This window comes from Diabrotica virgifera, chromosome 5 (genome assembly GCF_917563875.1).
Source record: "Diabrotica virgifera virgifera chromosome 5, PGI_DIABVI_V3a".
NCBI lineage: Eukaryota > Metazoa > Arthropoda > Insecta > Coleoptera > Chrysomelidae > Diabrotica > Diabrotica virgifera.
This window is the reverse complement of record NC_065447.1, coordinates 155,234,848-155,261,631: the sequence shown is the minus strand read 5'-3', so window position 1 is coordinate 155,261,631 and position 26,784 is coordinate 155,234,848. Positions and strand designations below refer to the sequence as shown.

The 26,784-nt window shown below is 32.5% G+C and overlaps 1 protein-coding gene across 1 annotated transcript in view; it reads left to right on the top strand.

Moving 5' to 3' along the window:
- The window catches only part of LOC126884513 (uncharacterized protein DDB_G0284459), a 244,961-nt gene that overhangs the window by 198,433 nt on the left and 19,744 nt on the right, over positions 1 to 26,784 (top strand). The window contains exon 3 of the mRNA XM_050650452.1: positions 24,318 to 24,444. Coding sequence (XP_050506409.1) covers positions 24,318 to 24,444 — 127 coding nt within the window. The remainder of the gene's footprint in view (positions 1 to 24,317; positions 24,445 to 26,784) is intronic.

Genomic DNA, 26,784 nt, shown 5'->3' with positions numbered 1-26,784 from the left:
CGATAAAGTTCTCGGGCGGCCCTTCCGTCCAGCGTTTTGATTCATTCGCTTAAGTAGGACCATAAAAAAGTTAGGAAATTTAACAACTAGCCATGTTATTTATCAATGCAGGATGTTTCTAAATAAGTGCGACAAACTTTAAGGGGTAATTCTACATGAAAAAATAATGACAGTTTGCTTTATAAACCTATGTCCGCAAATGCTTCATTTCTGAGATAGAGGGTGTTGAAATTTTTCTTACAAACTGACGATTTATTTATTGCTTAAAAACCAGTTGAGATATGCAAATGAAATTTGGTGGGTGTTAAGACGTAGTTATTGTACATTTTTTGACATACAAGTAAGAATTTAATATTCACCATTGACGCGCATACGGGTAATATAAGCCCTCATATTACCGTCAGTTTGTAAGAAAACTTTCAACTTCTCCTATCTCGGAAACGAAGCATTTGCAGACATATCGTTGATAACTCCAGTTATCTGCTTCCGCAGAAAAGGGAGATATCTCACCTTGATGAGGCCTAGGCTTACACGAGGTTTAAATGACATGTCCTGATCTGATTCGTTAGAATGGAGAAATGGAAATATAAAAAATTGATAGAAATAGAAATCTATCAATGGAGAAGTTTTGAATAACTTACGTCTTGTAGACGAAACAGTTACAGTAATAATGACAGACAACAATAATGATTTACAGAGCGTAATGCAACGAATGCTGTCATGAGTCATGAATACGGACTAAACATGAATTTGAGGTAAATGCATGATCATGACCAAATCAGCAGATGCAAACATCCAATGGAATATTGTAGATACTGTAGTCGAGAGTGTGGATACCTACAAATACTTAGGAACATGGATAATATCAAATGTCGACCAAACCAAAGAAATTAAGACACAAAACAAAGAAATTAAGAATAAATCGTTCATTACACTTAAAAAGTTTCTTTGTTCTCGGGATATAAGGTTAGAACTACGTTTAATAGTGCCTCGGTGTTACGTGTTCTGTACTCTTCTTTATGGCTTGGAAGCAAGGACACTAAAACAAGTATATCTGAATAAGTTGGCCGCCTTTGAACTTTGGTAACAGAAGAATCCTACGAATATCATGGATTCAAAGAATGTGAAACGTTGAAGTAACTCGAAAGATGGGAAATGAAGAGGAAATAATATTCATTATCAAAAAACGTAAACTTAGTACTTTTGGACATGTGATGAGAGGGTAAAAATACTCATTATAGTATGGTATAACTAGACCCAAACCCAGACATCCAAAGTGAAAGTTATCCTCCAACACCAAACTGTTCTATATGGTCCTCATAATGTTCAGAAAAAAGTCACACCATTTTGAGCGTCGGGTTTGGGGGGTAGAGGGGGGAGAAATCGGTAAATTCGTAGTTTTTACGTTTTTCGTAAATATTTCTAAAACTATACGATTTAGCATAAACAACCTTCTATACAAAAATGTTCTACATTAAATTTGAAATAAAAAAGACCCTATGCATAATCCTTCTAAAATGAACGGTTTTAAAGTTATGGAGGTAGTATAGTATAATTGGTCCAAAAAAAGGCCTAACCTAAGCATCCAAAGTAAAAGTTTTCCTCCAACACCAAATTGTTCTATATGGTCCACATATTGTTCAGTAAATAGTTACACCATTTTGAGCGTCCGGTTTGGGGGGGAGGTGAGGGAGAAGTTGGTAAATTAGTAGTTTTTTACGTTTTTCGTCAATATTTCTAAAACTATGCTTTAGCGTAAATAATTTTCTATACAAAAATATTCTACATAAAATTTAAAACAAAAAAGGTCCTATACATAATTGTTATAAAATCAACGGTTCCAGAGTTACGGAGGATGAAAAGTGGAGGTTTTCGATACTTTTTATATTTTTTGGGCAATTTCCTAATGATTTTCTTTAACAGGATTGGGTTTTATAAATCAAATTTGCTATTTCAGTGGCCGATGGTATGTTAGTGATAAGCCCTTGAAGAAACGTCAACCTCACCACCCAAATCATCATCAATTGCCCAAAAAATATAAAAAGTATCGAAAACCTCCACTTTTCACCCTCCGTAACTCTGGAACCGTTGATTTTATAACAATTATGTATAGGACCTTTTTCGTTTTAAATTTTATGTACAACATTTTTGTATAGAAGATTGTTTACGCTAAAGCATAGTTTTAGAAATATTGACAAAAAACGTAAAAAAAGTACTAATTTACCGACTTCTCCTCCATCTCCCCCCCCCCCCAAACCGGACGCTCAAAATGGTGTAACTTTTTACTGAACCATATGTGGACCATATAGAACAATTTGGTGTTGGAGGAAAACTTTTATTTTTGATGTCTGGGTTAGGCCTTTTTTTTGGACCAATTATACTATACTTTGGAACCGTTCGTTTTAGAAGGATTATGCATTGGACCTTTTTTATTTCAAATTTAATGTAGAACATTTTTGTATAGAAGGTTGTTCATGCTAAACCGCATAGTTTTAGAAATATTGACGAAAAACGCAAAAAACTACGAATTTACCGATTTCTCCCCCCTCTCCCGCTAAACCCGACGCTCAAAATGGTGTGACTTTTTTCTGAACATTATGTGGACCATATAGAACAATTTGGTGTTGGCCGAGAACTTTCACTTTGGATGTCTGGGTTATGCCATCTTTTGGATCAATCTTATCATACTATTATTACAACTTATTATGCAAGGCAGAATTCGAAAAAAGCGAAATGTGGGAAGGCGAAAAATATCCAGCCTTAACAATTTGACGGAATGGTTTGAATAGGGCAGAACTTTTCGAGCGGCAGTCAACAGTGTCCGTATAGGCAATATTGATTTCTATTATCAAACTATACTAGGATAAATAAAAGAGCTATTTACTCAAAATGTATTTATTAAAGATCAGGACTACCCTTTATTATCTTCCTGGAGACTTCAGGAAATTTCCATATCCAAGACATATACACGTTGTCACAGTTCCCTAAGACAAGACAGGAAGCGGTTAGAGAGAATTAAGATGAGGAACCCATGCAAGCATGTCTTGCACCCCATAACATTTCTGCATAAACATCTTGTGCTTCTAAAGGTGCTAAAGGACACACATAGTATTTCTTGACACTTTCCATCGAAACATCAATAACAGTTACTAAAGAAGTAAAAATCTTCCCTTGTAGATGGTATATAATTGATTTAAAAATTGTTTCTAAAAAAGATCCAAGTTGCACTCAAAGTAGGTACATCACAAACAAACGTTTTCGGACTAATCAATCAGTCCATCATCAGGTTAAACTCCAGATCCAAAGCAGTTGAAACTAGCTACTAACTACTTCAACTGCTTTGGATCTGGAGTTTAACCTGATAATGGACTGATTAGTCCGAAAAGGTTTGTTTGTGATGTACCTACTTTGACTCCAACTTCCATCTTTTTTAGAAACAATTTTTAAATAAATTACATATATACCATCTACAAGGGAAGATGTTTACTTCTTTAGTAATTTTTATTATGGTATACAGCCAATGAGAGTGATTCATTCCTTTTTATATTATCAATAACAGTATTCGATTCTTGTATGACCTTGATATATAAATAATAATTTCACGATTGAACAATTCTCAGAAAAAGTATTCTTTTTAATTGATTTGTCACGCCGATTATAACAAATTTGATTTAGAATAAACACACAAACAATTTTTGTGTTCGACCTAGTTCTCAGTCGTGTGTTTAGATACGGCTTACTTTTTTTCGAAAAATAAACAAAATTGAAGAAAATAGAAGTGAAATTACCATCAACCTTGATAAAATATGTTAAATATCCGCACGGCTAATTATTCTCAGCCTAGTTTCGATTCATAAAGAAGGAAACCGCAAAAATGCTAAATCGTAGTTCGTAAACTTGTTAATAAGATAGTCATTGACACACTTCAGTGTCAAAGTAAAAAAATATTATTTCAGTTGGATTTTTTGATAATGTCCTAGTATCGTTTCCTGTATGGTTCTAATAGACCAGGGCGGATCTGTTTTGAGATAGATGTGAGATGAATTCTGATTTTTGCAGAAAAAGTTATGTGATAAGTTCAGTAATAAGGCTATTGATTTGATTACAGTAAGGCTATTGATTTGATTACAGTCGGAAAAATGAAAGATTACCCATGAACGATCATATCAATCACATATTATTCAGATTATTAATAATCTCTCTCTCGTTTTGCTATTTATGGAAAAAGACAGCAAATACAAAATATGTGAGATGAAGTAGTTTTCAATCCTAATAGCAATATTAATAATATTTAAAAATATTAAAATATTACTAAAAGATTTTTAAATTGAAAACTTATTGGTCCATTTTCTTGATAACACCTCCAAGGCTTCTAAAATTTGCAAGCCAGATGGATGCTGAAGCGAAGAAGACAAGAGGGAATTCAAAAAACTTACAATTCACGACCCTGTTTGTTCAGCTGGTAAATTCCAACAGAAAATTGACCTAGTTACTCAAAGAAGTAACGACCAATATAAAAATAAAATAAAAATTCCATTTTTATTCAGTTGTAATGCGAAGGCAAAACAATCTTATTTTTCACTTAGAATACGGAGCGCAGTCCAGCACTCTGAATCGACGAGTTTCGACTCTTGTTGGAGTCTCATCGGAGAGAACGTAGGCCTGCTGCATGTTACCAATGTAACAAAATACTACTTTACAGTAGTATTTGTAGAAAGAAAATGATAAGATGAAAGGATTAAGTGGGATGAACTGATAATAAAAGTATGAATACAATGAATAGACAGATGGACTGAATGGAGTTAGGCTAGCTAGATATGCAAGTGAACAACAACTTGACACTCAAGGATGGATACGGCAAATTTTCATGCCTGTCGAAGACAGTAGATCAAAATAGATAGGGATGATGACTAGAAAGGGAAATATGAAGATAAAAATAAATGCTTAGAAAATAGATAGAATAAATATAATAATATAATAAAAATAGAAGAATATAGGGGATAAATAAAATAGACTAAGTTGCGGGCGCCAGAAGATTGGAATTGACAATCTTCCAGGTATCTTACACTGCTGTAAAATATTCAATATATTAAATCAATAAATTCCAAAAATGAGGAAAAAATAATTGATATACAAAACAAGTATTTATTAAATATAACTACGTAGATTTTTGACAACCTCTGAGTTACGACAAGTGAAACTATGTGACTCTAAAATGACAATTCGAAATAATTACCTATCTGAATATAAATATAAATATATCTGAATATCCGCTCCGAGCTTCGCTGGTATCGCCACCTACCTACAGGATTACTAGTACAACTTTTACCGGAAATTTTCTGGAAAGAAAAAAGTGTTGCCTATACTCTGTGAGTTTCGCTGGTATTGCTGCTATCGCCATCTAACGGTTGACTAGTGTTCCTATTTCGGCCGGAATTTTAAAGAGGACAGTAGAAAAGCAAATAATAGTTGTTTCAAACTTATTATTTAATTCTTATCGTGTAATATTTACAACGTAAAGAAGTAATCGGATTGTAATCGATAATTAATAGCAGGAAGTACAGAATTTATTATTCATTATGACTATTTTTAAGATTTTGCTTATCGTTTTGACGTTTATGTTGACAACTAATATTAGAAAAAATTTATTCTGCAAAAAAGTATAATAATTTAATATAATTATAGTATAATACTTCTTAAATATTAACTTATGACAGTTAACGGCATCCTACGTTTGCTGTGATTGGTCGTTATCTTCACGCATTCAAATTTTGTTTCAGGATTGGATTGTAAAATTGAAACCGACAAAATTTGAGAGTGTGCTAACTGATCCTTTAGCTCAAATTTTTCTACCGTTTTAAAATTAAAATTGTGTTTACTTACTTTTTTCTAATTGCATCAATCCATGTTTGTCGTTGAATCACCTTATGCTTAGCGACAGGAAAGTTGTAGAACACACAGTTACTATTGTAACCAGTATTTCGACACTCTTTAATACAACAACTTTCGTGAGACATTTAAAAGCTATAATATGCAACTCTTAATGCAGAACGTCAAAAAGCAAATTTCCAGTAAAGGTTTACAAATTTGTCACTACTGGCGCTCGCGAATTTTTAATTATCCCCTCTACCTACGAGCTCACAGCGTATAAATTAATACAAAATATGTGATTGATGTGATCGTTCATGGGTAATCTTTCATTTTTCCGACTGTATGTACTTTAGAAAGGAACTACAACGTTAACGGGGTTTTATTGTTTCATATGGTCAATGGACCTCTAAATATAAAAAACCGCGGAGTGCTACCATTTAAAGGGGTGCATTTTTGAGAAAGGGGTGAATTAGTTCCTGGACACAGGGTGCATTAGGGTGAGTTCTATCCACTTTTGGTACAAATACGCAGAAAACTACAGAAAAATTGTTCCAAATTAAATTTACTATCGAAATGTCACCTTTCAAAGTCATAACCTAGAATAATTTTTCTGTAGACGTGTTTGTACCAAAAGTGTGTGCCTGTGCCTAAGGACTAATTCACCCCTTTCTCAAAAACGCACCCCTTTAAATGGCAGCACTCTGCGGTTTTTTCATATTTAGAGGTCCATTGACCATATGAAACAATAAAACCCCGTTAACGTTGTAGTTCCTTTTAGCTCTCTTATTTTGAACATAATCAATAGCCATTGACTTCCTCCCTCTCAAACAGGTCGGGAACATTTTAATTTATTTTAGAGGGAAAGAAGTATTTCTTATTCAATGTTTTTCAACCACTTATATTGCATTTAGGGCCTTCGTAATTCGCGTAGAAAATATTTATTCATAATAAAAGGATTTAATAGATTCCACATAATAATTTTACAATCTGAATTTAAAAAAAATTGAAATTTTTTAAAATCTTGCACAACAAAAACTAAACCACTTTGCCATTTTTTTACATATACAAAAGCACCCCATCTATCTAACGTCTTTATAGACACGAAATAGACAATTTGGGCGGCTTCAGGAATGTTTTAAAGTTATAATCAAATTTTTGACTTATAAACAAATAGAATATCTCGGTAACTATTAGATTAAATTAAATTCAGAAAACGGCTTAATATGGTCATATTACCCGTATGCGCGCCAATGATGAATATTAAATTCTTAATTGAATGTCAAAACATGTGCAGTAACTACGTGTTAAAACCCACCAAATTTCATTTGCATATCTCAACCGGTTTTAAAGCAATAAATAAATCGTCGGTTTGAAAGAAAAATTTCAACACCCCTTATCTCAGAAACAAAGCATTTGCGGGCATACGTTTATAAAGCAAACTGTCCTTATTTTTTCACGCAGAATTCCCCCTTAAAGTTTGCCATACTTATTTAAAAACACCCTGTATTGATGAAAAACATGGCTAGTTGTTAAAGTACCTAACTTTTTTATGGTATTTTTATATAATTTCAGTATTTTATAAATGCTAGAATTTTCCTGGGTGATACGAACTTTGAGAAAAAACACACTTTGATTGGTACACCCGGTATACAATGAAAATTTATCTGATTAGCATAACTATATTTAAAAAAATCACTTAAATCGGACAACAGGTTTAGGAAATTCGAGACATCAAAATTGACCCATTTTTAAGGTGGGTGGGTAATTTTGCCGGTGAGTGTATTTTAGTAGATTTTATGAGTTTTAAAATTATTCAATAGAAATAATCATAAATTTTCATCCATTTGCATTTTTTTCTTTTTTATAGACATAGACAATTTCTGGACACTGCATAAAAGATATTCTAAAATCTTATAAATGATCGTCTTAGAATGAAAATTGAAGATTTTTTTACAAATTCTTGCTTAGTAAACCGAAAGTCAATTAATGTCAAGAAGCACATGCTTCGACAGCGGCGCATCAAATTTTCCACTTATAGACGGGATAAATAAACTTCCCTCACTCCCAGAATTCAATTTTTTTTTCATTTTTTTAACTTCTATGTGATTGAAAAATAAGACTCAGAGCAATTTTAACCTACTTTCATCTTCTACCTGCCCACCATCAAAAATGTCATTTTTCGTATTTATTTTTTTTTTAGTTGGGATGCAATAAATTTTAAAATTTCGAAAAATTCACACGCATAATTGAAGCTTTTACAAAACATGTCTAATTTTTATAGACACGTAGGTTAAGTGTAGGTACATAAACTCAAAAAAAATTATTTTCTTTTTGGAAAAAAGCGTATAACTTTTTGGGGAGATGGCTGCTGGTCTATTTTTTTTTATTGTGTGTATTTTATCAAACACGATATTTCTATTTTTTTTTCAAATTTTTCTGTAAGGTTCACTACCTTCAAAAATCCGAAAAACTGTTGTTTTGGGGGTTAAACGTATTTCTCCCATTTTTGAATGTTCTAAAGGACGCAATTACTTCAACTTACATATTTATAACCTATAAAAACCTTGATTTGATTTATTTTGAAGTCTATCAAATAGGGGAAATCCCCAAAAAACCCCTGAAAAAACAGTTCTTCGGATTTTTGAAAGTGGCGAACCTTACGGAAAAATCTGGAAAAAATTAGAAGTAGGTATAGTGTTTGATAAAATACACAAAATAAAAAAATAGACCTGTAGGCCAGGGTAATAAGACAAAAATATACCCTGTTCGTGACACTTCAGCAGCCAGGGTACTGAAGCGTTTTTTCGACAGGTATTACCTATAGGAACAAATTATAACTATTTCCTGCGTAGGATCTGGCGGCCATTTTTATTTATAAACAATTAACTGTCAAAAATGGCATTTCCCCCTTTTTTTTCAAATCAACGGAAAACAGTGAAACTTATGATTTTTTTAGTACAAATATCTTCGAGATTATGGAAAAAGCTTTAAAATGACGTATTACAAAGTTTGATATACTCATTTATTGGTAATATAATTGCGAAAAAAGGTCGAAATTGCAAAAAAAAATATTTTCTCAATAACTGTTGTAAAAATTAGTGTACAGCTTTGAAATTTTTGTCAAATGAGGGTTCTTTGGTGCTTAATATGTGATAAAAATTTCAAAGCTTTTCATTCAATTGCTTAAATTTTATTCAAATTGGTTATCCCAGAGAGCATTTTTTTGCAATAACATAAGTCAGAAAAAAATGACCTTAGAACCATTCCACAGGTGTCAAATGAAAGAGCATGAGCTACATTTTCAACATGGTTTAAAAAAGTGAATAAAAAATGCATTTATTAGTGATAAATAATTATGCAGAAGTATCGTCAATTTTTCTTTATAAACTTTTTGAACAACTTTTTCCAAAAAAATTAACTTTTTTACCCTGTTTTAAGTTTAAGTGCACAACTACCAAGTAATGTTATCTATATCATAATTGATAAAAAATTGTAATAAATATGTATAATTTCTTATACAGTATGTCCCTGTAAGTTGTATCCATATGGAAAACTTTTTTATTATTAATTTTACGAAAAAAAGTTATTCTTCATAAAAAGCTCTGCATGGTCCAAAACCTAAAATTCAACCATCAGATATCAAATTTTATGAATATTATACGAGGTATGTCAAAAAGTTTGAATTTCACTCAAGAGTAAAGTAGCTTTATTTTTCACAATATTGAAAATTGCTATTAGGAAAAGTTGTTTGGAATTAAAAACTATATTCTAGTATGCAATTACATCATTCTAATTAAAAAAAAATTTTTTTGAAAAATTATGGATAACCAACATTGTATTCAGTAATTTTAATTCTAATAACTCTTTTATTATTAATTTTACGAAAAAAGTGATTCTTAATAAAAAGTTCTGCATGGTCTAAAATACTCTGAAACCTAAAATACAACCATCTTATGTCAATTTTATACGAGGTATGTCAACAAAAAAGATAAATTTAGGTCAAAAGTAAAGTACCTTTATAGTTCAAAATATTTCAATTAGAAGGATGTAATTACATACTAAAACATGGTTTTTAATGTTTTCAGTAATTTTAATTCTAATAACTCTTTTATTATTAATTTTACGAAAAAAGTGATTCTTAATAAAAAGTTCTGCATGGTCTAAAATACTCTGAAACCTAAAATACAACCATCTTATGTCAATTTTATACGAGGTATGTCAAAAAAGATAAATTTAGGTCAAAAGTAAAGTACCTTTATAGTTCAAAATATTTCAATTAGAAGGATGTAATTACATACTAAAACATGGCTTTTAATTCTTAATAACTTTTTATAATATCATTTTCGATATTGTGAAAAATAAAGGTATTTTACTCTTGAGCCAAATTCATATTTTTTGACATACCTTGTATAAAATTGATAAAATTTGACATGAGATGGTTGTATTTTAAGTTTCAGATCATGCAGAACTTTTTATTAAGAATAACTTTTTTTCGTAAAATTAATAACAAAAGAGTTATCAGAATTGAAATAACTGAAAATAATGTTAGTTATCCATAATTTTTCAAAAATTTTTTTTTATTAATTAGATGGATGTAATTGCATACTAGAATATAGTTTTTAATTCCAAACAACTTTTCCCAATAGGAATTTTCAATATTGTGAAAAATAAAGCTACTTTACTCTTGAGTGAAATTCAAACTTTTTGACATACCTCGTATAAAATTCATAAAATTTGATATCTGATGATTGAATCTTAGGTTTTGGACCATGCAGAGCTTTTTATGAAGAATAACTTTTTCGTAAAATTAATAATAAAAAAGTTTTCCATATGGATACAACTTACAGGGACATACTGTATAACAAAATAAAAAGTTTATAAGGAAAGATTTACAATACTTTTGCATAATTATTTGTTACTAATAAATGCATTTTTTATTCACTTTTTTTAAATCAAGTTAAATATAGCTCATACTCTTTCATTTGACACCTGTGGAATGGTTCTAACGTCTTTTTCTTCTGACTTATGTTATTGCAAAAAAAATTATCTCTGGAATAAACAATTTGAATAAAACTTAAACAATTGAATGAATCGCTTTGAAATTTTTATCACATATTAAGCACCAAAGAACCCTTATTTGACAAAAATTTCAAAGCTGTACACTAATTTTTACAACAGTACATTTGTATACTGTATAACAAAATAAAAAGTTTATAAGGAAAGATTTACAATACTTTTGCATAATTATTTATCACTAATAAATGCATTTTTTATTCACTTTTTTAAACCATGTTGAAAATGTAGCTCATGCTCTTTCATTTGACACCTGTGGAATGGTTCTAAGGTCATTTTTTTCTGACATGTTATTGCAAAAAAATGCTCTCTGATATAACCAATTTGAATAAAATTTAAGCAATTGAATGAAAAGCTTTGAAATTTTTATCACATATTAAGCACCAAAGAACCCTCATTTGACAAAAATTTCAAAGCTGTACACTAATTTTTACAACGTTATTGAGAAAATATTTTTTTTGCAATTTCGACCTTTTTTCGCAATTATATTAACAATAAATGAGTATATCAAACTTTGTAATACGTCATTTTAAAGCTTTTTCCGTAATCTCGAAGATATTTGTACTAAAAAAATCATAAGTTTCACTGTTTTCCGTTGATTTGAAAAAAAAAGGGGAAATGCCATTTTTTGACAGCTAATTGTTTATAAATAAAAATGACCGCCAGATCCTACGCAGGAAATAGTTAAAATTTGCTCTTATAGGTATTACCTGTCGAAAAAACGCTTCAGTACCCTGGCTGTTCAAGTGTCATGGAAAAAACCTTATTACCTTGGACTACTGCAGCCATCTCCAAAAAAAGTTATACGCTTGTTTCCACAAAAAGAAATAAATTGTTTTTTGAGGTTATGTACACTCAACCTACTGGTCTATAAAAAATAGGCATGTTTTGTAAAAGCCTCCACTATGCGTGTGAATTTTTTGAAATTTTAAAATTGATTTCATTCAACCTAAAAAAAATAAATACGGAACATGACGTTTTTGATGGTGGGCGAAGGGGAAGGTGAAAGTAGGTCAAAATTGTGCTGAGTCTTATTTTTTTAATCACATAGAACTTAAAAAAATGAATTATGGGAGTGAGGGAGGATACCCCTTAATTTTTTTATCCCGTCCATAAGTGGAAAATTTTATGCGCCACTAAAGAGTGACGGCATAGTGCTCATACGTTTTCTTTTTGGTTCTACTATTAAAGTTATCTATTACGGTGTCTAAAATAAAATGATTAGCAAATTTCACCTATCCCGGCTCGTAGTCTATAAAGAACTGCTATGCAACCAGTCCGTTAGGAAAACAAAAAATTAGATAAAAATACATACCGACAGTAAAAGTACTGTTAACGGCACCAGTTGGCATTTCCACATGTGTAGGAAAAAGAATATTGCATTTCTTATGTATTTATTTCCAAGAATCTTCGATCGTTCTCGACTGACTGCTTTTCCCATGAGGTTAGGTTACATAACACTTGAAATTTTCACGTTAACGTTTAAGCTCGTTGTAAACAGATAAGTTAACCGCTCAATAAATTGGAACCATACGGAAAACTTTAATCTACAAATTATGTGAGTTCTCTGTGGTCTAAATCCTAAAATACAAGCATTAGATATAAATTTTTTTCATGAGGTGTGTAACAAAATATGATTTTTTCTTAAGTGTATATCAAGGCAGCTTTATTTTTGACAATACCGAAAAAGTATACAGGGTGGGGCATTAGTACGTGAAAGTCCAATTACTCGTTTGGCGTAAAAGATACGAAAAAAAGGTATATATTTAGGTAAACGTTGGGGCACGTATTTAAAAATATTTTCAAATATAGGGGGCCACCTGTATTGGTAGGGTGACACAAACTTCTCCTCGATGTCTTCTTTCTAAAATAATATGGCTTTGTAATATTATACGAGGTACACTCAACGAAAAAGGTACGTAATATCAATAAAAATGTTAATTCAGACAACAAACGCAATAATTAAAATTTGTCCAATTTTTGGTTTTATTGGAACAACAAAGCGATGTTCATCAATTCATTATATTCGTTAGTTGAGCCAATGTATTACGTTTATTGAACGGATGAACATTCATTATGTATACCATAATATCACTTTATTGATATTACGATCACAAACAGAAATCTTATCTATACGTAAACATACGATGGGAACAAATAAAGGTTCTTCTCAGAACCAACTGACTAGAGATCTCGGACCGTGTATCCGAGTCTGTCACCTTAACATCGAGGGCATAAGTCAGGCAAAATGCCAAGTGTTGCAAAAAATCCTACTAGTGAAACGACATTGACAAGAGACCCATACTGAAGGCAAAGTCCAGCTTGATTTAAGGGGAAGATACCTGGCTACGATTTACTGGGAGCCACCTATGATAAACATTACGGCGTCGCAACCTACATTCGCTGGAATATAGAAAATGGTTTCCTACTTTCTGCTTCCAATGAAAATAATATACATGAAGTAGTCACCAAGATCGGCGATATTACCGTAGTTAACATATACAAACCTCCAGCCACTACATGGAACCCAGAAGTGCTAAAGACTCATCCACATCCTACTATATACATCGGCGACTTCAACAGCCACCACGAAATGTGGAAGTACACCACGAATGATGAAAATGGGGAGGCACTAGTAGAATGGTCCCAAGAGAACACATATCTAGTTTTTGATGCCAAAGACAGAGGAACATTTAAATCAGCTGCATGGAGAAAAGAATATAACCCAGACCTATGTTTTGTCTCAAAAGATACCGATGACAGACCACTAACAACTGCGAGAAGTGTCCTTGCAGACTTCCCACATACTCAACATCGTCCGGTGCTTATCACCATCGGAATATCAATTCCAATAATTAGATCATATCCTCGACCCAGGTGGAATCTTAGAAAAGCAAACTGGAAGAAGTTCTCTGAACAACTAGACCGGACCTTGAGCTGGGTCCCTCCAACCAGCAAACATTATGAGAGGTTTGTGGGCGCAGTATTAAGCACTGCCAAGAAAACCATCCCTAGGGGGTATCGCAAAGAATATGTGCCTGGATGGACTGAAACATGTGAAGACTTATACACGAAGTTTCTCGAAAGTGGTGACCAAGAAATAGCCGATGAGCTTTTACACAACATCGATACAGCTAGACGCCAAAAATGGATAAAGACTGTCGAAAACCTTGACTTCAAAAAATCAAGCCGGCAGGCATGGTCCTTGTTGCGGAAAATTGGAGGAGCTAACCAGCTGGAATCCAGAGAGTCTAAAATGTCTCCTAACAAGGTTGCCTCCCATATAGTATCTCTATCCAGAGCTCCACGAGATCGAACACATACTACCAACGTGAAAAGAGACTTAAGGGCATTAAAACAAATGAACAGAACGAACTCCGAATATTCAGCAAGAATACTTATTTCTGAAATCACACATGCGCTGAAAGAAATGAAATCAGGTAAAGCACCTGGCTTTGATGGTATCCATCCAGAGTTCTTGATACACAGTGGTGCATACACGAAACAGTGGCTTGCAATGTTCTTTAATGATATACTTCAGTCAGGTAACATTCCTTTCTCACTTAAGCGAACAAAGATAATTGCAATTCCGAAACCGGGCAAATCAAACGATAAGCCAGAAAACTACCGCCCCATAGCTCTACTCAGCATGGTATATAAACTATTAGAAAAGCTTCTCCTCAACAGAATTAGTCACAGGATACTAGAAAATGTCCCCATTGAACAAGCTGGCTTCCGCCCTCATCGAAGCTGTACGGACCAAGTGCTGTCATTAACAACTTTTATAGAAGCTAGTTTTCAAAAGAAACAAAAGACAGCAACAGTATTTATAGATCTAACAGCAGCATATGATACTGTTTGGAGACAGGGATTAATATATAAACTGGCCCGCATTATCCCCTGCAGAAAGATAATTAACCTCATTGACAACATGCTGACCAACAGAGCCTTCCAGGTTATAATGGGAAAGGAGACGAGTAGACAGATGAAACTTAACAATGGTCTTCCACAGGGTTCTGTCCTTGCCCCTTTACTTTTCAGCCTCTATATTGCTGACATGCCTGAAACCGAATCTCGGAAGTTTGGATATGCTGACGACTGGACCCTTGCAACAAGCCACCAATCTTCAGAAACTACAGAAATCACTCTCACGAATGACTTATCCATCCTCAGCGAATACCTTAAGAAATGGAGACTACAGCCAAATACTACAAAAACTGAAGTGTCAGCTTTTCATCTAAACAACAAGTTGGCAAACAGAGAATTGCGAGTGTATTTTAATAACAAGCTGTTAAAACACAATAAATACCCGAAATACCTTGGGGTTACTCTAGACAGAACGCTCACATTCAGAGAACACCTGACGAAAACAGCAGCAAAATTGAAAACACGCAACAATATAATACAGAAACTCTGCGGCACTACATGGGGGTCCACAGCATCAACATTAAGATCCTCTGCTCTTGGCCTGATATATCCGGTGGCAGAATACTGTGCTCCAGTGTGGCTAAATAGCAGGCATACCCATCTGGTCGACACCCAACTAAACCGTACTATGCGTATGATAACAGGCACAATTAAGCCCACCCCTACAATGTGGCTACCTACCCTTAGTAATATAGCACCACCCAACCTATGCCGCGAACATGCATTGGTTAAAGAATATAACAAAATAATGGACAGTCGCCAGCTTCTAGTCCACAACGGCATCCCCGATATTCTTGGAAACCGTCTCCGATCCAGGTTACCCCCTCTACGATCTGCTCAAGCGCTGCAGCAATCCAACTTTCACTTAAATACCCGATGGAGAGAAGATTGGGAAAGTAGGACAGATCCGCATTACCATAGTCTACCGGACATCATAGGGAAACCTGGCGAATTTGAACGTCCCCGTAAGATTTGGGCAGCCCTTAATTGAATTCGAACAAACTGTGGAAGATGCGCCGACTCCCTCCACAGATGGGGTAAACTCCCCTCGCCTTCTTGTGACTGCGGCGCTGCAAGACAGACGATCAGTCACATTGTTCAGGACTGCCCACGCAGAGCATACACAGGCGACCCTATAGACTTTGTAATGGCAACCGAAGGGTCAATCGAATATATAAAAAAATTGGACATCTGTTTGTGATGCATTGTATAATGCATAAATCTAAATATATTCTGTGATATACTTAAGCCATACGCTAAATAAATTGATATTACGAACTCTGTTCATTGAGTCCACGAACACTATTCATTGAAACAACAACGTCGTTAATTGACCGACGAAGACTATTCGTTGTGTCAATAACAGTGTTATTTCTCCTAACGTATTTCGTTTATTTCTACAATTATTTCCGTTTATTCTTACAATTACTGCAATCGCCAGTTAACTGGCGACAGCGAATACGCACAACGTCACAGAGACAGATGATCATCCTTTAAGCCACTCTGAAATTTTGGGTTTGTGCTTCTCGCCAAGTTAACTGGCGATGACTATAATTCCGTTCATTCCCACAATAAATACGGTTATTCTTACAAGCAATTCTATTCTTCTTACAATCAGATTCGTTCATTCCTACTGTGAACGTATTTTATATTAATAATTACTGAATGCATTAGCCCAATGTATGATATTGATTAATAATAATTTTTTAAATCCCCCTTTTTTGTCCTAAACCTAATGGACTTTACACTGATTTCTCATATTATGAGAAATCATATCATGATTTCACTTAATGTTGTTCTGAAGCTATTTTCTTGTGGCATTTTTATAATCAAGTATATTCAAATGGGAAATAAGATAAATATAAAATATAAAATCAAATAAATAAATATAAATAATTATTTTGTATTTTGACAATCGAAACGTTAATAAAATCATTTTTAGGTAAAATTGTGGCTTATTTCCCATTTGAATATACTTGATGATTTCACTTATGCAGTGCGCTAAAATAAGTGTTACACTCCTCTCTCCCCCCCCCCCGCCCTTATTAACTTATTTATTTTTAGCACATAAGCAAAACGCTCGGGCAGGTCGATTTTTAAAATAATCAAAGTAGATGATGCCTCTTCAGGTGACAGGCATAACTTTGATTTTTTAAATGGGAAAGTACATCATGTGACAGCTCATTTAAAAGCGTTTGAAATAGTGATTCCAAAAATGTATAACACTTTTTGAGAGCGCAGGTGCAAAATTTCGATCGAATTCTTTTTAAACGCATTCATTTTTTTTGGAATCCTGAGAAAACTAATAAGTATTTTTGAAAAATTTAAACGCATGATAAAAGATTGCATTATTACCGAGGGCTGAAAGTCCCTTAGAATAAACAAAAAGTTTCTTTTGAATGGTATATTTGAAATTCAAAATCATACTAAATTTTCTCTTTTTCACCCCTGTGACTTATTAAAATAATCATTATAGAAGTTCTCAGGGACTTCAGACCCTCGATAATACTGTAATATTTTATTCTGTATTTAAACTTTCAAAAATACTAATTAGTTTTCTCAGCCTTCGAAAAAACAATTAAAAACAATTCGACCGAAATTTCACGATTATAGATACACGAAAACTTCCTTCTACTACGGACTGCACTTGGAAACGAAATGAAATTATTATACGGCACTTCGGCAGAGGTAACAGCATTGTTTAACAAAGAATTCTTTTTTAAACAATGGTAACACAGAGAAGCTAGGGGTATCACAAAGGAAAAGCCGTTACATTTCAAATGGTCAAGCAAAACATTTATTGTCTCAACAGCTACGTTTATTGTCACCATGAACGCATTGATTGTGGTTATTAAACGCAGTAGTAGATTGATTAATGCATTCGTTGTCACAACAATCAGTTTACATCTATACAATAATCATATATTACTCTATATTAACAACATTTGTACATTGTTTTAATGAAATCTGTACGTTGTCACGATAAACCAAGGTAATTGCTTGTCATCTACGAAATCAAGAAAGTAAGTTGCTGCCAGAATTAACATTATTTATTAAATATACGAAACTAAGTTATTGGATGAATAAATTGAGTGTTCTTGATTAATGTACTCTAGTTATTTTCACAATTATTATTCAATTATTGTGACAATAACCAAATACATTCGCCAATGTCTAAAAGTTCGTTGAAACAAAAAATTAAATTGTTGTTACAACGAAATACTACTCAATAATCACTGTTAATCAATATTACGAACTCATTTTTTTTGAGTGTAGTTTAAAAGATAATACGTTTTTTTATTAATTTCGTAGCAACATTCATACCTTGTAGAATTGTAGTGATTTGACATCAAGATTTCTATTTATATTCAAACGATTTCTAATATAGTCTACTATTGACAAAAATTATTAGTATAGCGAAATATTTAATTTCAGTATACAGGATTGGTCAAAACTCGGAATGAGTATTTTCTGAGTTTTCTTAAATGGAACACCCTGTATTGTAATAAAATTATATTTTATGGTCCACGTAATTCATGATTCTTTAAGCCAAACATTAATTGAAAAAAAATTACGTGACATTTTATTTGGTTGGCTGTGAAAATATTAAATTCAAATATAAATAATGCATACAATATCCTACCTAGTTGGCTATGACTTAGACACTAAACTTACTTAAACATTTGACATTATACTATTTTATAGTCCCAGTTGTTACCATTACTAATATGAATTTTTATAATGAAGAACTAATTAATTTGATTTTTGTGCTAGGAGAGTATAACAAAAATGTGTTAGTAGCAATAAGAATTTATCATCAGCAATTCTCTGAGAGACGACAACCAAGAAGAGAAACTTTAAGTATACTAAAACGGTTTCAACAAACTAGACACTTAGATTATGAAAAATCTGATCAAAAAAAACTATTGGAAATGAATAAAATGAATTCAGTGTAATCTTGAGTGTCACTGAGGATGTGCCTATTATTACGACCGTTCTCATAAACTAAGTGTCTGGTCCGTCGAAACCGTTCTCGTAAACTTTGAAAAGTTTCTCTTCTTGATTGTCGTTTATCAGCGAATTACTAATGGTAAATTCTTATTGCTAGTAGCACTTCAAATAAATTTAATTTTAAACTTAAATTGTGGCTTTACTCCCAAATAAAATAGTAAATCACATTTTTGTTATATTCTCCTAGCACAAAAACCCTATCATATCCTCATTATCAATAGTGTAATGTCAAATGTTTAAGCAAATTTATTGTCATAGCCAACTAGGTAGAATATTGTATGTTTTTATTAATATTTTATGCACCAACAATCTTAATAACAATAAGGGTTAGTTTAGATTATTATGTATTTTTTCGAAAAATTATTTTTGTTTGAATATTTACGGCCAACCTAATAAAATTTCATGTAATTTTGTTGCAATTATTGTTTGACTTAAAGAATCACGAATAACTCACAAATTAAAGCAGTTAGGTATTATAGGGAATGCTTAGGAAATAAAAAAGTGCCATAATATATCATTTCATTACAATACTAAAATAGAGAGTGTTCCATTTAAGAAAACTCAGAAAATATTTATTCCTAGTTTCAACCAACCCTGTATACTAAAATTAAACATTAATTTTGGGATACAGGGTTGGTCGAAACTATATTAAAAATTATTTGAACATAAATAGAAATTTTAATATCAAATTACTACAATTTTACAGGGTGTGAATATTGTTACGAAATTAATAAAAAAACGTAATTATCTTTTAAACTACCTCGTACAATATAACAACACCTTATTTCAGCATCGAGCAGAATCCAAAAATGTAAAAATTACACTGTTCTCCGGAATTGTTGATGTTTTTTACTTATTTAATGTTTAACAGAGATTTACATTTATCTAAGTTTCTTATCCTTCTGTTTTTTTGAGTCACCCTATCTTCTACATTTTTATTGATTATTTATTAATAATACATTGTATTTGTTCCTTTTTATCATCCAAACTTTCGCTGATATACACATGGTCCTCTAATAATGGTATCTTTCTCGTTTTGTTTTTATCTGTATTGATTATAGTCGTTCATAAGTAAAATCTTTATACTGAGAACATTATTGGAATTTATACTCGATTGGAACAACCACATTGAATTACTGGTTAATAACACATATGCCAAGTCGATCATTAACTAAGGAATTTCTCTCAGCAAGAGGTAATTCATTATGATTTTAATATGTAAATAAACACATGGTAATACATACGCATTAAACTTTCCGGTTTTATTGAGTACTAGATCTCATCGAAATTGCTGCATTCAATTTTGCAACATATTTATTACTATGTTTGAATTACACTTCTGGTTTTGATGTTGTGTATCTGATTCAGAAATATGTCAACTATGTGCCCCGCCCAATAATTCTATTATAAATATCTCAAAGCAGATAAATGATTACTTAAGGGTAATACAGGCTTAGCGCATCCACCATATGAATAAGCGATTTTACTATATCGATGGCTAAGAGGACAAATATTGTATGTCCATTTTTGTTTAAAATGAGATAGTTCCTGGTCTATGCCAGTCGAGATGGAATCTTTATTGTGTTCAAATAGGGTATGTCTACTTAGAACGGTTTGGTAGTTACTAAATAATAATATCGTATGGCATTTTTGCCGGGGAGATCCTTTCGGATAGTTCCAGCGCCAATTACATCTTTAACCCTGTTTCAAGTAAGTAGTGTCGATGTACACTAGCCCAGGGGGACCGACGGCTTAACGTACTCTCCGAAGCACGGTGAGACGGCTCGTGTCATTATTGGAAATGAAAATGGTTTGTCTTTGGCAGGGATCGAACCCACGTACACTGGCGTATGAGGCCAGCGATTATGCCGTTACTCCACGGCCGCTCACAGCCGTGGTAGTTACTAAAGTAGCATTAAAGACATGTCCATTAACAACACCATAAACTTAGAGCACAAATGTTACATTACATAATGTCCATTAACAACACCATAAACTTAGAGCACAAATGTTGTAGAGCCAATTATTATACAATACTTTTGACAAATTGAAGAGTCTCAGATGCAGAATCCACCAATTTAATAAAAATTAAAATGGTAAATAGTAATTTAAAACTGAGACTTTTCGTGTTGAAAGTTCTTTCTGGTACATCCTTAATCTGCGACTTTTTCAATTAATACGACCGCAGACGACGAATATAGAAAACGAAAAGGAAACCATCACATTCCGTTTTCATTCGTCTAAGAAAAAAGGACAGAAGAGGAACTTTCAGTACTCAAATCCGAGTAAAGATAGAAAAATAATAAATGATGTTTTTGCTTGTTTTCGATTCAGAGGGTTGCACACCCGCTGGACAGGCTGTTTCTACCATTTCAGGCGTCCTCAGCAGCGTTCGTTAGCGTGCACTCCTCTGAATCGAAAAATAGCTTTATTAAAACTAGATTGCATTAAAACAAAGTCATCTTCATACTTAACTAATAGGCTAGCGGCAGGCGCCCCCAAAATGACCAGGTACTGACCACGGCGAGGTGAATGGCGAATTTTAGACATACTATTTTAAAGTATTTTAGACATACATACTTTTAGACGTCTATAGGTGGGAAACTATGTAATGAAATGTTAATTTATACGTTTATAACGATCATTTCCACCTCCACTAGTTTCATCCCTTTTTGTTTCACATTGTATTATGTTTTCCATCCTTTGAGCTATTTTGCCGGTTATTAGCGCGCTCATCACTGTATATGGGATAATATATTTGATTCAAAAATGAATTCGGGAGTTTTTTTATAATTTGGCAACAGCGTCAACTTAGATCTCTAACGTAGATAATAACGTGCGACGGTATTTATACTGTACCAACCATATGCAATATAGGAAGTGAGAGATTTTATCAGTGCCATCCTAATAATTAACAAGCTGAAAATGCGAGAATTATCATAACGAAAACTTTGTTTATTTACGTATTTTATTTCATAATATGGAAAATTGCTATTATGAAAAGTTGTTTAGAATTAAAAATTGTGTTTTAATGTGCAATTATATCATTCTAATTTAAATGTTGTGAACTATAAAGGTAGTTTACTTTTGATCGAAATTCATATTTTTTATATACCTCGTATAAAATTAATAAAATTTGATATATGTATTATGATGGTTGCATCATAAATCTTAGACCATGAAGAGCTTTTTATGAAGAATAACTTTTCTTCGTCAAATTAAAAATAAAAGAGTTATAAATGAAAATGTTGGTATCCATAATTTGAGAAAAATCCTTAAATATTTTTTTCCATTAGAAGGATGTAATTGCACATATCAGACCATAATTTTTTATACCAAACAATATTATTTCATATACCGTTGATTCGCTAAACTCAGACACAACTGGCTAGTGATTTTAGTCAATAATTTTGCCAATTGGACAAAAAAAAAATGATTACTAATTAGTTAATAATTACTAAATAATTAGTAATTTTGCCAATTTTGGCAAAATTCGCAAAAAACAAAAAAATTACCTACTAAAATCACTAGCCAGTTGTGTCGAGTTTAGCGAACCGACTATATTTTAATTTCATAGCAAATGGAACAGTCCATTTATCATAAAGGGGAGGTCGTATACTCGTATAAACCTTTTTAAAGCTGTTAATAAATTATTGCTTTTAAAATATACTCAAATTGTATTTTTGAACATCTTATTTATTTTATATAATAATTAAATTCACTATCAAATGTCATTGATGTTTTATTAATACTTAATTTAAAATTTAGTTTGGCATTGACGAAGTGTCAAACTCAAATATAAATAACCTATGCTTTGCTTAACAAATCGAGATTAAAAAACTAGCCTACTTAATAGCAACGATTTCAGCTGGACGTGTAGTGTGTCGGCAGAAAATAAAACGATTGTGACGTCACATTTTAGACTTTAAGGTCGATTATCTCGAAGACGGTTAGAAATATCGAAATGCCGTTTTCAGATTTGGATTCAGAAGAAAAAACTACATAAGAATCCATTGATAAATCTTATCTGAGTATTGCTCTGAGTATTGCAGGAGCGGCAACGCAATAACACACAGACTTTTGCGAATTTATAAACGAAATGTTTTCGTTGAAAATCCTCTTTCCTTTTTGTGCCAGAAATTCCTAGTCCATGTATCCAATATGTACTATGAAATTTTAATTCAAATAAATGTTAAAAAAATATATCGGCATATCCCACGTTTATCTTGTGCTTTAGCGGTCTTCCTTTTAATGAGATATCCAACGACGATATGATCCCTGAACCGTATCAACTGTTGTGTCACAAAACTAACTGTTCTTTTACGATTTTAATAGTGGAACCATACAGCGAGGATATAATTACTTCCTGTGAAATGGACATTATAATACAATAATTTCAGTGTTTTAAAAATTGGTATATAAAGGATCTCATTAATACAGCCATAATCTTGTTTTTTTGTACATATTAAAATAAATACTAGAGTAGAATAGATACAATAGCAATACCAAATATCACCAAACTAAATTTGAATTTCGGAATGGTTTTTTTATTAGAAAAAGAAGTCGCATCCACCAAAAGGTTATTAGCGACGGAACAAAATATAAATAGCAAAAGTAAATAACTACAGATTATACAAAATGTTTATGGATTTTATATTTTAGATAATTAAAAATATTATCATAGGAACAGTTTTGACCTAGAGCTTCTATTAGAGAGTTTGTGCTCGACTGTTAATCTAACGTTACACTGATCACATATGGGTGGATTATTCTTTGTGAAAAGATAAAAGCGCGCCAACTTGGTATGTCCTAGACGTAAACGCACAAGCACAATTTGTTAACGTCTATTGAGCGACGATGTAATCCACTGAGAAACATTATTTTTGATTCCATTTAGCTTAGAATTAGTTTAAGACCACTCATTTCGCCACAAATACAACACTTTATTTTTAAAATAAGCTGTTAGTCACTGGAAACTTACTCGTCTATCTGCTCAGATAATTACTTAAAATTGCCTGTCTTGTCACATTCATTTCCTATTATTCCGACGTATGAGGGTACCCACAAAAATTGGACTCTTCCATTTTCATGAGCTTGGGACAGCTGGTATCTTAGCAACTTCTTAAAAGGATGTTTCGAAAAAACATGGTTTAATGAGTTTAGAGATAATTTCGGAATGGTGTCTGCACTATATTAACATTTTTTGCATTTAAATTTTTATCCCAAAGATATCTTGTTATGGATTGAAGTATTATTTAATTTTTATTAAAAATATACTAGAACGAATTGAAGACAACAGAATATATAGCAGTAAAGAGATAAATTATTTGAGGTAGATAACAATATGTAGATAAGCAAGGTTAAAATTCCCAATTTTTGCCCGATAATTTAAATAATATAAGCTAGCAAATTATAATATAGTTATTTTATTTCAGTTAAAGTTATCCTTTGTCGAGGATGGACCTGAAGTTTACGAGTATCCTTCCGAAACGTCGATGATGTTAGATGACTCTCCAGTACTATCTCCAGTACAACTCGGTCACACCGTTCCTAACCTTAGTGGTAAGTAATTTTTTGTTATGGTAAACTGCAACTATAGAAAAGTGCAAAAGGAATCACAATTGACATAATCTTACCGTCAGAACAACAACAATATAATGAATTACGGGAAATGGACAAAACTTATAAGATATGACAATAGCGTAAAGTAGTACTAACTAGTACTCATTGGCTTAATAGCCGTTTGAACGACTGCTTCCACAAAAAATTGTTTTTTCTTTATGTGTTATATTGTTGGAAGAATGTGTTTTAAAGACCAAAAAAACATCTCTCCCTTTCTCCTATGGCGCTACAGACCAAGTCGGGGCCTGGCTTTCCCAGCACCCGCCTCCAAGTATTTCTGTCCTGGCTGCTCTTCTCCAGTTTTCCATCCTTGATGTCTCTCTAGCATCGGATCTCACTTCGTCTATCTACCTCTTCCTTGGTGTTCCTATCTATAAATTAAACCAAGACTAATGTGATAAAAATATAAGAATAATCTGATTGTTCAACTTTTTTTGGATTCATTGACAAATGTCAATCCTCTTTAAACGTCCACAAGAAAAAGGGCAAGAAAACATAATAAACAAAACTTCAAATTGATTTTTTTAAGAGCATACAGTAGCGCGTCATCAATATTACTTCTGCGTAAGGTCTGCGTAACTTTGGCAACAGTGATAATCTTTGACGTTATCTAAGATCAATATTTTGACAATTATACTCATAGGCCAACTAAATGGAAGTACTATTAGTCCAGAAAGCCACTGCGCATCCGCTAGGAAAATATTCTAATTCGGATTTTTTGCACAATCTTACTCAAAAAGGACTCCTTTTAACAAATTTGCATGTTGCCAGGACCAAAAGGTGGTCAAAAATTTTTTAAACGTTTTTTTTTTTTTGTTTTTTTCCTAAAATTCTTTTTTTTGCACGGAAAAAAGTTTTTTTAGGTTTTTTGGATCATTCCAAACAGAAAAGGTCTTTAGTGACTTTTCTCTAAAAATGATAGTTTTTGACATAAGCGATTGAAAATTGAAAAATTGTGAAATCGGTCATTTTTAACCCTCAAAAACTATGTGAAAAACTGAAAATTTGAATGTTGCCAAGGTAGGTATTCTTTAAACATCGAGTGATGAAATCCCGAAGAGTTTTTTGCAACACAATATTCAAAACTCCTCTGTTTTTTAATTGCTAATCAAGCGTGCGCGACACTATTTTCCACCGACAGTATGGTGCAAATGAAAGGAATAAATTCGTTATGTCGTAAACCGGCGACTTTAAGGAAAAATCACGAAACAGGTCGATTTTTATTTTTAAGTTATGATATTGTGGCATATATGGTATACTACTGACGTCATCCATCTGGACGTGATGACGTAATCGATGATTTTTTAAATGAGAATAGGGGTCGTGTGCTAGCTCATTTGAAAGGTTCTTCAATTCTCTATTCAGCAATATATTTACATAATTATTTATACAGGGTGTCCAAAAATTTTTATTAAATTAAATTATTTGACAAAAAAAGAAGTAGAAGGACACCCTGTATAAATAATTATGTAAATGTTTACATTACTGAATAGAGAATTGAAGAACCTTTCAAATGAGCTACCACACGACCCCTATTCTCATATAAAAAAATCATCGATTACGTCATCACGCCCAGACGGATGACGTCACTAGTATACCATATATGCCACAATATCATAACATTAAAATAAAAATCGACCTGTTTCGGGACTTTTCCTTAAAGTCGCCGGTTTACGAAATAACGAATTTATTCCTTTCATTTGCACCATACTGTCGGTGGAAAATAGTGTCGCGCACGCTTGATTAGCAATTAAAAAACAAAGGAGTTTTGAATATTGTGTTGCAAAAAACTCTTCGGGATTTCATCAATCGATGTTAAAAGAATATCTACCTACCTTGGCAACATTCAAATTTTCAGTTTTTCACATAGTTTTTGAGGGTTAAAAATGGCAGATTTCGCAATTTTTCAATTTTTAATCGCTTATATGTCAAAAACTATCATTTTTAGAGAAAAGTCACTAAAGACCTTTTCTGTTTGGAATGATCCAAAAAACCTTAAAAAACTTTTTTCCATGCAAAAAAATAATTTTAGGAAAAAAACAAAAAAAAAAAACGTTTAAAAAATTTTTGACCACCTTTTGGTCCTGGCAACATGCAAATTTGTTAAAAGGAGTCCTTTTTGAGTAAGATTGTGCAAAAAATCCGAATTAGAATATTTTTCCTAGCGGATGCGCAGTGGCTTTCTGGACTAAATAGAAAACAATTTTGTTATTAGTAAATAAATATTTATAAAAATAAACCAAAATACAACGGCTATTACACTTAGAAATCTGACGCAGG